Source organism: Engraulis encrasicolus, chromosome 24 (assembly GCF_034702125.1).
Source record: "Engraulis encrasicolus isolate BLACKSEA-1 chromosome 24, IST_EnEncr_1.0, whole genome shotgun sequence".
Taxonomy (NCBI): Eukaryota; Metazoa; Chordata; class Actinopteri; order Clupeiformes; family Engraulidae; genus Engraulis; species Engraulis encrasicolus.
The window spans coordinates 42,140,907-42,154,384 of record NC_085880.1 but is presented as its reverse complement, the minus strand read 5'-3'; the positions used below and the strand labels follow the sequence as shown (position 1 = coordinate 42,154,384).

Here is a 13,478-nt window from a genome sequence, read left to right as displayed (position 1 = left end):
GATGAAACGACCAAAGCTATGTTCAACTTACCGTGAAATGTCCGCTTCATGTAATCGTGCACGTAATTAAAACGGTGACATTTTAGTAAGAAATCTTACCCTCTGTAGGGAATGACGATTTTTACGTCACTGGACACCATGTGACCGTTTTAAACCAATCACGTATCCGATTTACGGGGAAAAAGTGGCAAGCCGTTTGAAAAACTGAAAATAATGACAAGCCGTCTGTCTGACCTACCTATAAGAATCTCCCAAAATACCCTTTTGAAGAGGGTATATAATAACAATTATCAAAAATAATACTCGTGCCTACATTTCTGGATTGGGACAAATTCTAAATAAATAATAAATAATGCTTTATTTACTGAACAAAGCATAATTATGCTATTGACATTTCATACTGTGGATTTGAGCAATTAATGGAAACAATTGCAATAAGTAGGCTATAGATAACCCAGGCTATTGATAACCCTCTAAGTGATTGTAACTCCAAACAGTGCTTTGTTTATAGCACCAACAACTATTGTGCAAGTGGATGATAAGGTTACCTTTTCATGTTCACATATAATAACAATTATCAAAAATAATACTCATGCATATATCTCTGGATTGGGATAAGTTCTAAATAAATCATAAACAGTGCTTTATTTACAGCACAAGGCACAATTTTGCAATTGACATTTCATCCTGTGGTTTTGAGCAATTAATGGAAACAATTACAATAAGTAGGCTATAGATAACCCAGGCTATTGATAACCCTCTAAGTGATTGTAACAGTGCTTTGTTTATAGCACCAACAACTATTATGCAAGTGGATGATAAGGTTACCTTTTCATATTCACATTAATAAATGGAAATAATCTAATGATCAATGATAAGGACCATTCAGGTATTCATGTATTCATTTATTCACTAATAACTATACAACAAATAAAAAAATCAAAACAAGTGGCATACACATGAACCAGCATTTTCATGAACTGTGTGAAAGCATCCAGGTACACATCTTTTGCGCATGCCACAGCAAATGACTTCAGTGAGATTGAAGTTTACTGCAGTTGGGGGCCATGGGCATGACATGCCAGGACTGTGACTAAGCAGCCTCTTCAAAAGCAAAGCTGCTGTGTAAAGTGTCCGTGTCTCCTCTGCTGTGGTTGGTTGCTTTGACTTCCTCCTTTCTGTGTCGCTGTCTGGCTCATTTCGCTGGACTGAGTCGTCTCCGCACCTGATGGTAACAAGTCCAAGACTGCATTCGTCGACAAGTTCTCAGCAAAAACCAGTTCAGATGTGTTGCGTTTGGCGGGGGTGTGGAACACTAGCTGAGGAAAATCACGACTGAGCCTCTTCTTCAATATATCCTGTCTGTAAACACAAATCAACAAAAAAAGAGGCATATCAGTACAAGCATAGTGGGGCTTCATGTAGTCGCTGATATGCAATAGCCACCCTCACACATTAACTCGGAGTGAATAAATAATATTGGTGGAGTTTACTTGCTATGCAACAGATATAATACCAAGTATTCCCAAGGGAAGCACATACTGTAACGAACATCACACTATCAAGAATACTGACATCCTCCTTATTTCAAAATATTACAAGTACAGTATGTGCAGATGACAAGCAGAGTGTTAGAGAATAATTTCAGTCAATTTCAACATGCAGTTGTAATGCTCACACTACCCTGGACGTGTCAGTACTAGAGATTTTTTTTTCTTCTTCTTCAGCCTTTTCCGAGATTCTGGTCATTGTAATGAGGGCAGCGCTTTGTTTACATTTCAAAAAACATTTTTATTTATTCCCAAAAACATCCAAAAGGTTATACAACATCAGCCGACAACTAGCAAACAGCGACACCCTTTAAATATTTGGAGTAGGCCTATGTTGTAAACAATGTAAACACATGCTGCCCCCATTAGAATAGCTCATATCTCGGAAAGGGCTGAGCCGAAAAATGTGCCATCACCGGGTACTGACAAGTTAAGGGTATGAGCAATACAACAGCATATTGAAATTGACTGAAGTGGTCCTTTAAGTCACATGCGTGAACTTTCCCTTGGATTTGACAAATTCGTAATACACTGACTTGCAATTACCTGTAGGTTGAAGCATCAACACCTTCACTTGACTGCACAAGGGCAATAAAGGCCTTCCTCAGTTGGCTCATCCTCAGCACCTCTTGGTTGATCAGTAGCCTTTAGCGGATTACCCTCTCGCAGAATAACTTGTAGCTCAGATCAAATGTTGGCCCAATCCTTACAAAAATATAGAAGAAGATGTGTGTTGTGAGAGCTTTCTTTGTGAGATCCATGTTGTGAGAACAAACTGTCTGAATCATAGGACACACATTGTACTGTGTTTCTATATAAAATTAAAATTGACTTACTGTTCTTTCTCTGCTCTGACAGGCTCACTCAAAAACCTTGTGTACTCTCTGTAGCAACTTCTGTGGTACTGCACCTCCAGAGCCACACAGTCTCTGTCCTTGATGTGAATGAGGATGCTCTTGGCTTCCTTTACTTCGGCTGCTTCCTGCAACTTGCCTTGTACAAAAAAAAGAAAAAAGAATGAATAAATAGACAGGCAAACAATTAGACATTTTTCCTGGTGGAGTGGTATTGTAAAAAAACAAAATGGCGATGGGTGTTGCACCCCCCAAAAAAGCATTCCGTAGCCTCTTACTGCAGTGCAGATGGGGTTGCCAGCGGGCCTATTCACTATTTGCTGAAAACTACATCATAACAACATTGCTATGACAGTGCAGAGTAACAGATTAAGACATACATATTAAAATTTTGGTGACAGTAAGGTTATAACATAGGTGCTGTGCTAAGGGGTTAAGCACACAGATCTACAGCACAGCCAGGACACACCTCTTGAGCCTGGTCACTGAGGCTGCCCAGGGACAGAAGCGGAAAAATCCCAAGTGTACAAGTGAGAGAGGGGGGCAGTGGGGGGTAGGGGAATGGCACGGGGGATGGGATGGCAGAAGCAGTGTCTTAACCAGACAGGCCATCAGGCTGAGGAGCCACATTTCTGAACAGATATTCAGAGTCATATCAACATCAGGCATGCTTTGACATCCATATAAACATACCCTATCCTATTTAAGACAAAGTGTGATTCATTTAAACATCTAAAACCTAAAACACTGGGGGTACTATAGGCATGGGGATGTTTTGCAGGCTATTGGAATGTAATTTCACACCACACACATAACACATTATGCCAATTCACACGTGCATTCATATTAGAATTAGACAAAAAAACAATGATTGTGCAGCAGTGTGGGCTAGATAGTCAGTCAACTTCTACTAACATCTGTGTGTGTGTGTGTGTGTGTGTGTGTGTGTGTGTGTGTGTGTGTGTGTGTGTGTGTGTGTGTGTGTGTGTGTGTGTGTGTGTGTTGGGGGATGGGATGCATTCGCATAGACTGTGTGGTGGGGGTGAGAGTAATCTTACCTGCGGTTAAAGTCTGTGTTTTCGTTCTCTTTGACGTCTGCCACTCGCGACGATACATTTGCTGTCTTTCTTGCAAATCATGCAGACAGAAGGAAGAACGGGGCCAGAGCTCGTGATGGCCAAGCTTGATCTGGATCGCAGTTTCCTGGTCGGAGTGGTGGTCACATCCGATAAAGCGGAGCCTGGCTAGTTCGGGGGTCTTGTTGGCCATCTCCCCTCTCTGCCTCTCGCAAGACACGCCGTGTGACTCGTTCAATTTCCCGCTTGTCAATAAACCTCCGGTAGCATGTGGGATGGAGAGCCGCATCCTCGGGAATTCCGTCAAACTCCAACTCAATACGCTTAAAATGTTCTGCTACGTCTCTGCACTCACCCTTCAATTCTAGCCGCTGCCGAAAATTTCGATATGTATTCCACCGTATATTGGTGAAATTCTGTGTTTCTTCATGCTTGACCGAAGATATATGCATGTAACACAACTTGCGTTTCGAAGATGTCTTTTTTTGTACATTTTCGGTCGAGATTTCGTCTTCCTCGGTACTACTAGATGATCGACCAGCTCCTTCGGTAGCCATGCTACTTCCGTTTACTCCTCATCTCAGCTGACATAGCAGTTAGCTGATTCGTTCCTTCTGATGACGCTTCAACCGTGGCACCTCTCGAGGCGAAAAGTATTATTACGCCGGCCGAATATCTACATACGCCTCGGAGACAGTAGTTCGTCATTACGTTGCGAATTTGAATAGCCTTGCAGTGCGGACTATTCCGAACAGAGGTTTTAAATCCTCTATATAAGTCTTTCTTTTTTATGAACTGAATGTCTGTTTGTTCGGAGGCTGTGGAGCGAAGTTCGGTTTCTGAAGCACTTTTCGAGGGTCACCTTCCGGCCTAATGTGGGGAACACAGACACTGCTTTATTCCGGCGTTTCTAAATACTGATTTTGTAATTACTGATTAAGTAATACACGACACACGATAACTACGTGTAGGCCTAGGGTTGATACATCACGAAGGTGCACAACGTTGCTGTTGGCTGTCCCATCTGGCACTGTAGGGAACTAAATTTGAGACCATGGAAGACGATTTCCAGAAGACCGGTAACCACGATTTTGTTCCTGAAAGTACTAACAGCAAGATGGGAGAATCAGATGAAGATTTAACGGACGATGAGGTTTGTCAGTAAACTTTAGAGTTGGTTTTGTTTTGTTTTTGTACTTGATAATTCTTTCATCGGCCATAGTAAGTGTGTCTCATGGACGTTGTTGGTGCTCAACAGGTAGATTGAAGCATTAGCAATCCTGCCATTAAATGTGCCTTTGTGAGTTCACCAAAATGAACACAATAATGAAATCAGAGCTCAAACTTTATTAGTTTGAGATACCATTCCATGTAAACATCGCTTCTCACAGCCATTAACCTCAACCAAACGTTGATACCATTAGCTGGCTATGCTCGTTCTCGGATGCGTTTGCTTTCACTTTGGCTGATGCATAATCGTTCGTCATAAGCTCACCCAGTGTTTTGTTGTGGTTTCCAGCGTTCACTACCCTTGAGGGACTTCTATCCTTACATTCGTTGTTCCCTTTGCAACGGCTTCCTCATCGACGCCACCACCATAACAGAATGTTTACACACGTGTGAGTTGTCAACCATTTCATTCAATCACTACTCAGCCTGCTTGCTTTTGCTCGGAAACATGTAGTTCATATATGAAATGGGCTAACTGTGAAATAAAGAGAGAATTTCAATTAACAGTAATATTTGGTAATTCACTGTTGCAATGAAGTGTTCTATTATGCTGTTTTTGGGTGGTGACATTGTCGTCTTTCTGGTTGCAGTTTGCAAGAGTTGCATTGTGAAATACTTCTTCTACAGCAACAGATGTCCCAACTGTGCCATTGTTGTGCACCAAACACAGCCACTTTACAATATCAGGTAGGCCTGCTGCTGCTGAATCTAATTTACATGTACAAAACAATTCAAAGCCGTTAAGCCCAATTAAAGCTCTTTCTGAGATATTGGATTTCCAGGACTCTGCTAAAGTAATAATTGTATTCTGTTTCAATAGTTTTTTATTTATTTATTTTATTCATTTTTTGATTGTTATTTGATTCATTCAATGCCATTCTGCAGTATCTATTGGTAACCTCACATGGTTTGACATTCATAACCCATGGTATCCCTCTGATCCTTGTTTTGCTCTGTATTTGTTCAGGCCAGACAGACAACTGCAAGATCTTGTCTACAAGATGGTACCCCGCCTCGAAGAATGTACGTTTTTTTTTACTCATAAAACTATGCAACTTTCGCTTTTACCTAGTTTAGCCCACTAGTGAAGAAAACTGTTTTAAATTTTCAATTTCGCCCTACTTGTCATGTTTATCTTTTAGCGGAAAGAAAGCACATGATTCAATTCTACACAGAAAGAGGGCTTGAAGTTCCTAAAACAGGTAAGTCCCGATCTTTCAAGCTGTTCTTTGTGGCTGTAAGTTTAGCGATTCTTTTCTTCTGCATTGTCGTCTAATTACAGTGTTAATGTTGATGCATGTTGATAACAGTAAAATGCTTGATGCTGTACTGCTGTATGTGTATTGTATGTGTACTTTCTATGCCTACACTGGCTATGTCTACACCATATGTCTATGTCTGCATGGGGAAGTAGGAAACATCATTTCAATTCTTTGTATGATCACTGCATGTAAACAAATTGACAATAAATTGACTTGACTTGACTTGCTCCTTGTAGTTGCTACACCGTCTGCGGTCCAGAACAAGCTCCCGAAAGGACCGAAGGTGCCCCAGTCTGTCTTCTCCATCCCCCCAGAGCTGGACGTGTCTCTGATGTTAGAGTTTTCTGGGTGAGTGGCGTGCAGGCTCAACGTCTCAATTGAGTGTTTCTTAACATTTTACTTGACGCCAGCGATGGTGTCATACGGATGACGTAGTAGTGTCATAATAGTCAAACAGTGTCATGAGCGTGTCATAAACATGCTGGTAGTGTCATAAATGTTTTATGGTCATTAAAAGTTGACATTGTTGGGGCTGTCTTTGCCATAACCGAATGCCACTTAATGATAAATTAATTCATTTTTTAGTTACAGATTGAAAAAGAAATAATTGCTTGTGAAATGGAAAAAAGTTATGTGTACTGTACCCATGCATGATTACATGTAACTATAAATGTCATGGGTTTTTTTTACAGGGCAGAGGAAGGCATTGGGAACTACAAGGTAAATTCAAACTTAAAAATATATATATTTATTATGTAGACATTCTTCTGTTGTAGCTATTGAGGCCTGTAAACCTTGTTCAGCACTATACTTGATATGGTATTTAATGTTGCCTTAGTTTGCTTGCAGGAGCGTCATCTCCTTGCCATTACAGTAACTGCTGTGTAATAGTACCATTATAGCGCCCAAAATTCAGAGGCTGATAAAAAAATGCACGTTTTTAAGTTAGTGTACTGATGATTTCCACCCTTGGTGTGTGTGTGTGTGTGTGTGTGTGCGCGTGCGTGCCTGCGTGCCTGCGTGCCTGCGTGCGTGCCTGTGTGTGCGCCTGTGTGTGTGTGTGTGTGTGTGTGTGTGTGTGTGTGTGTGTGTGTGTGCCTGTCCACTCAGCCATTGGAGAGGAAGTACGTGCGTGTGTCAGGGGAAGCCACCATCCGCCACGTGGAGCTCTTCATCAGACGCAAGATGGAGCTCAACCAGAGCTGTCAGGTACAAACACATACACACACACACACACACACACACACACACACACACACACACACACACACACACACACTTTACTTTTTCTCCCCTGAAATTTCTTTCCCATCATGTGGCTGTTTCGACTAATTAGAGATGTGCAACGGACAAACGAAGTCATCAGCACAATGCAAGATATGTTGTTGATAATTAAACATCATTCAAGATGTCGTTTCACTGTGGCTGCTCAATACATGGGTTCACCGTGTTTATAAACACGATATTGTGAGGAGGGCCATCCACGTGAGCTAATTTTTTGACCTGCAGAGGTTTTCAACAATCAGAGGTTGAGTTGTGTGCAGCCAGGGTCGCACAGCCAGAGGAAAACAAACATTTAGAAACCATGTATAGAGGATGCCCACGTGGGTCTCTTCCCCCAAGAGGCTCCCCAGCTCGAGCTGCTTCACTGCGTCCCCTTTGCTCTAATTAAAGATTAGGGGGCTAGTAGAGCAGAGAAGAGATTAAGTCCTCCTAGTACTTGGGAAGCGGAGACTGTTTGTATTAAGTCTGTTACATGTTTTGCATTTATGTGTACCGGTGTGCATGTTTTTAGCTGGCTACTACTGGTGAACGTTTTTGGTCTACTTGCAAACGTGTGTGTGTGTGTGTGTGTGTGTGTGTGTGTGTGTGTGTGTGTGTGTGTGTGTGTGTGTGTGTGTGTGTGTGTGTGTGTGTGTGTGTGTGTGTGTGTGTGTGTGTCCTGTGAGTGTGTGTGATCAAGGTCATTGTTGATGTCTGGGCTCTTCTCTCGTGTGTGTGTGTGTGTGTGTGTGTGTGTGTGTGTGTGTGAGAGAGAGAGAGAGAGAGAGAGAGAGAGAGAGAGATATACAGAGAGAGAGAGAGAGAGAGAGAGAGAGAGAGAGAGAGAGAGAGAGAGAGAGAGAGAGAGAGAGAGAGACAGAGAGAGACAGAGAGAGACAGAGAGAGGCCGTAAGTGTGTGTGATCAAGGTCATTGCTTATGTGTGGGCACCTCCCTCTCCTTGTGTGTGTGTGTGTGAGAGTGTATATGTGCACAGTATGCTACTTAATGCTACTCCAACTGCATTTTGTCAAAAAGGCACCTCCCTCTTCTCTCGTGCGTGCGTGTGTGTGTGTGTGTGTGTGTGTGTGTGTGTGTGTGTGTGTGTGTGTGTGTGTGTGCGTGCGTGTGTGTGTGTGTGTGTGCGTGTGTGTGTGTGCGTGCGTGCGTGTGTGCGTGCTATATGTTCTCCACAGGTGGACGTGGTGTGTGCAGAGCAGGTGCTGGAGAGATGTCGATCCCTCAGGGAAGTCCGCAGCAGCGTGGGGCAGCGAGGCCTGCAGGTGAAGAACACACACACACACACACACACACACACACACACACACACACACACACACTAGGGATGCAAATTATCGATTAATTCATCAATCATTAGTTGATAGCCTTATCGATCGACTTACTATTCATTGATAAGCGTTTTCCCCCTGAAATCTCAATGTTTCACGGGAAAAAAAAGAATCAATCAAAAAAATGTAATTAAAAATTGAGATAAAATTGCATATTTCAATTAATTCTATTTAAATTCTTTAATCCAAAGGTGATTTAAATATTCCCACTATTCACACCCCTCTTCACACACACACTCTTCACATGCCCATTTCACCTGGGTCTCTTGTCAGTTGAATTGTCGATTAATTGCCATTAAATGCTTTCGATCGATTAATCGTTTGCATCCCTAACACACACATGCACACATGCGCGCGCACACATGCCCGCACACACACACACACACGCACACACACGCACACACACACACACACACACACACACACACACACACACACACACACACACACACACACACACAGGGCCCTAGGCCTGGATTTAGGCCTAGGTTTTCCACACTGCCTAATACAAGACTGTTAGGAGACTTATGCCTCTTTTCCACTGCCGGTTTTCTGGTAGGCCTACAGTTTGACAAAGCGTGACTCGGCCGCCACTTTTTGCTTTTCGAATAGGCACGACACAGCTCAATCGTAAAGCAAAAAGGGGTGGCCGAGTTGCGCTGTGCCGAGCTGTAGGCCTACCGGAAAACTGTCAGTGGAAAAGGGGCATTATTGACCCATGCCCCATTATACATAGGCCCTAAGCCCTATAGTGCGCTGATTCTCAAACTGTGGGCCCTGAAGGTATTCCAAGTGGGCCTTGAAATCACTTTCTATAAATCAAGAATCATATTTTTGTGTGTGTTGCTGTTGATTTATTTGCATTTTATTGTTTATTGGGTCAGACAAGGGCCCCGAACATTTGTGAAAATGTTAAGTAGGCCCCGAGTTGGAAAACGTTGGGAACCCCTGCTATTAGTGTGTGTGTCACAGTGGTTATTACACACACTTAGATATTTGTCTCAGTCTTGATCTGGAAAGTGGTAGGACTCACAAGTTAAACACCTAAATCATGCCCAAAGTTGTTCGGCTCGAATAGATTTCATGTACTGCATTTCAATCACCTTGTTCAACTTACTGTATTATGGCAGATGTGTTTGTTTCATCCATGCTGAATGAAATTCCAAATTCCCAACTGATTTCCTGGGTAATGGTCCAATCCTCTGAGGTCTGTGTGTGTGTGTGTGTGTGTGTGTGTGTGTGTGTGTGTGTGTGTGTGTGTGTGTGTGCACGTGCGCGCGTGTGTGTGCGTGCGTGCGTGCGTGCGTTTACGAGCTGTGAACTGTGCTGCCTCCTTTGGGAAGGACTAGGCTGGACTGTGAGATGGCATGTTTCTTAGCGACAGACAGAGGTCTGTATACACTACACTCTGCTTCCAACTCCTTTAGTCTGGATCCAAGAATCCAGTGACAGAAACCAAATCATCACTCTTGTTCCCAATCCCAAACCTAGTCTCATCAAACCAATCTTGTCTTTTTGCTGGAGGAGCTGATTTTTTTTATTTTATCCAACATTGACCTGTGTGAACTGGTATGAACTGAAATTAAGTTACAATTATATAATTATACAAAAATATGATATAATTTTTGAGATATTTAGTTATAATTGTTAACTGAAAAATTAAGACAGTTAAGCAAATAAACAAATGGATAATAAAAACCCAGTGCAGAAGTAGTGTGGACAGAACTCAGAACCAATAGTCTATTTGGAGTTAGTAATATACAATCTATGATTTGGAGAGATCTGTCTTGCCCTCGTTGCCCTATTTTGGTCCAGGGAGGCAGGCAGTCTGATGAAGCCAGGTAATTGTGACCCGAGAGTTCAACACTGACGGGCTGGACTAATGGCTGTATATAGTAGTCATTGGGCAGGACTTTCCCCAAGCTGATTATTGGCTCCTGTTGCTCAGGTAGAGAGAGGGGGGTTGTGAAGGCTGACTGTGACTCGACACTAACCCCCGCTGCATGCTGTCAGGTACACGCTGGGCTATTACAACACACCTGCTGCCTTGCATGCAGAGACAGCATATGGTGTCTTTGTCAGGCTAAGCATGTTTCTATTATACATGTGGATACAACTTTGTGTCTGTGATCGACTCTAAAGACAACATATGGTGTCTTTGCTAGGCTAAGCATGTATTTATTATATGTGGATACAACTTTGTTTCTGTGATCGACTGTAAAGACCACCTCTGTGTTTTACATGTAGTGCAAAAAAAGAGAGAGCCTGTTTTTGTAGCTAGTCATCGGCTATCTCGTTTGTCTTGCACTGAAAACAAGGCTTTTGTCTGTCCCAGGGAAATACACATTCAGGTCCAATAAATCAATTGGTTTGAGTAAGCTTTGTCCATCAGCCGGATGACCTGGCCAAGACTGTTCTCATAACTTAATAACATTAACGTCATATTTAGAAAAACATGAAAAATGTCACAACCTGTACAACCGGTCATGGGGCGTAAAATGACACACCACAAAGTGCACACACCTGCAACAACCTGGCGTGCTATTTCCTGTATGTGCTGTCTCATGATGCAGTTCTGTATTTCCTGACCTGGGGCCCACTGTAGAAGCTGGTTCAGTAGTAAACCAGGCTAAGTTAAGAAGTAAATCATCTAATAGAGGAGCACTCCAGGCTCTTCTATTAGATGATTTACCTCTTAATCTAACCTGGTTTACTTCTGAACCAGCTTCTTAGTAGTATACCCTTATATAATGAGCTTGGCTAGCGATCTATGCCAACAGAGCATTAGCCCTCCCCTCACCCACCCTGGTATGGTCTGATTTCAAAAAGTGAATCTGAAAAAATGAAAATGCTCCCACTGTAAAATTTCAAACTCAAGACGAAGCTGTTGTCAGATAGCCTGGAAGTACCCATGCTGCCTTGCGCGTTCTTTTCAAACTGCTGGACACACTTGTGATTTAGTCTGGCATTTGCCGCCAGACAAGTTGTCAGATGCTTTCCCCTAACAATTCCAATTAACTTTTGATTTTGATGTTTTAACTTTCTTTGATTCTGATTATTTACTTTCTACTCATTTATTTTCTTTCTTCATTTCATGTTTTCTTTATTCCTGCTTTTATCTTTTTCCCCTTTTTATTCCTTTATTTTTTTCTATTTCATTTGCCGTGCTCTTTTATCTTTGTAAAGTACATTGAACTGCATCTACATGATTCTACAGTGTATAAAATGTGCTATAAATGAAAAAAAAAGTATGTGCAGACTTAAATCCTCGTTGTGTTCTTTTAATTTGCTGAGCTTTGGGTCTGCTGACCTTCCTCAGGTCTCAGGACTGAGATCAGCAGACCAAAAGCTCGGCAAATTAAAAGAACACCATGAGGACTTAAGTGTGCACACACATTTTTCTTTCATTTATCACAGTTTTTGTTTTATGTTTGGCACCTTTTATCGAGAGTGCGGACTAATCCGGGTAAATATGAACTGCGCTGTACAAATAAACTTGTTTTTTAGGGGGTGCTATGGCGCAGCGTGCCAAGCCTCCCACATTTGGGCTTGCATGCTCATGGGGACCCTGGTTCAAGTCCGGCCGCGGTCATTTCATTTCCCGATCCCTCCCCGTCTCTCTGTCCCACTCGCTTCCTGTCACCATCTCAGAATGTCCTATCAAATAAAGGCATAAAATCCCCTAAAAATATATTTTAAGAACAAAAACAAATAAACTTTTGTTTTGCCCACAGGACGGGCTGCTGGTGCTCCACTTTGGCCTGGTGATGTCGGACTAACGGGGAGGACTGGAGGAGGCCTGGGCCGTAACCTGCGCCGTCACTGTGAAATCCAACTAACCTCAGAAAGGAGAAGCCACAAGTCCACAGGGCACAACACACACACACACACACAAACACACACACACACACACACACACACAAAAAAAACCTCCGGGCAGCTCTATGCAAATTTCTTTTGTATAGTAAAAAAAAAAATCTGCGGGGGATTTACTCTTCTCAAACTTGCCTCCATGAAATGCCAGAATACTCGTTTGCCATCACGTATATGACCCACCCTTTTACTGTAACACAAGGGACCTATACTAAGAAGCTGGTTCAGTATGAGGACTCCAGGCTCTTCTATTAGATCAGGGGTTCCCAAACTTTCCCCCCTGCGCACCCCCTTTTACATTTCAATGTGTTTCGCGCACCTCCCAAGTAAATGTTGCACAGCTGCACATTTTGGGCAATCCTCATTTCCAATAGACCTGACTTTTTTTTGCCATCATTACAATGGAACTTGCTGCATGACAAGTCTAGGAGTTATAAATTGCACTTCAGCTGGATCCTTCCAGCATACAATTCACCAAAAAAACAATTACAAACTACCATAAACCCATATCTCGCGCAACCCCTTGTAGCAGGTCGCGCACCCCCAGGGGTGCACGCACCCCAGTTTTGAGAAACACTGTATTAGATGATTTACCTCTCAACTTAACCTGGTTAACTCCTGAACCAGCTTCTCATATACCCCTAAGGGCTCATGGGTGGGTCTGGTGGCGTTGCCTGCTGCTGTTGCTGGACACTGAAGGGCTCAACCCCAGTAAAAGTATGTGCTAGCAGAGTGCTTCTCAACGGGGGCTTTATAGCCCCCCCCAGGGGGCGCTAGGGACCCCTAGGGGGGTGTTCGGAAGGATAAAGCTGAGAGAGGGGGCGGGTGGGGTGCTCAATTGCTGAATTTCTCAATTGGCAGGCTTATAATGATGACCAGGTGAGTTCCTGCTACTCATGGTATGATGATCTGTGTATTTTGGTGCGATATCAGTGGCTTTAATTTGAATAATTCTCTCTCTCAGTCTGTCTCTATCTCTCTCTCTCTCTCTCTCTCTCTCTCTCTCTCTCTCTCTCTCTCTC

General features: G+C 42.8%; 1 protein-coding gene and 1 long non-coding RNA gene across 2 annotated transcripts in view; one reads left to right on the top strand and one right to left on the bottom strand.

The window, feature by feature from the left end:
• The window catches only part of LOC134440923 (uncharacterized), a 3,692-nt gene extending 64 nt beyond the window's left edge, over window positions 1–3,628 (bottom strand). Inside the window, exons 1-4 of the long non-coding RNA XR_010033060.1 lie at window positions 3,463–3,628; window positions 2,387–2,543; window positions 2,097–2,255; window positions 1–1,362 (exon numbers count right to left, since the gene is read on the bottom strand). The exon at window positions 1–1,362 is cut by the window's left edge and continues 64 nt beyond it. This is a non-coding gene — a long non-coding RNA (uncharacterized LOC134440923). The remainder of the gene's footprint in view (window positions 1,363–2,096; window positions 2,256–2,386; window positions 2,544–3,462) is intronic.
• A 732-nt stretch (window positions 3,629–4,360) lies between these two features.
• On the top strand, window positions 4,361–12,741 carry pcgf6 (polycomb group ring finger 6). Its single transcript, XM_063191076.1, has 10 exons — window positions 4,361–4,633; window positions 5,000–5,099; window positions 5,301–5,397; window positions 5,678–5,733; window positions 5,853–5,912; window positions 6,209–6,320; window positions 6,665–6,692; window positions 7,083–7,181; window positions 8,431–8,517; window positions 12,318–12,741. The coding sequence occupies exons 1-10, from the start codon at window positions 4,535–4,537 to the stop codon at window positions 12,360–12,362; spliced, it is 783 nt and encodes a 260-aa protein (XP_063047146.1). The 5' UTR covers window positions 4,361–4,534; the 3' UTR covers window positions 12,363–12,741.
• Window positions 12,742–13,478: the final 737 nt, after the last annotated feature.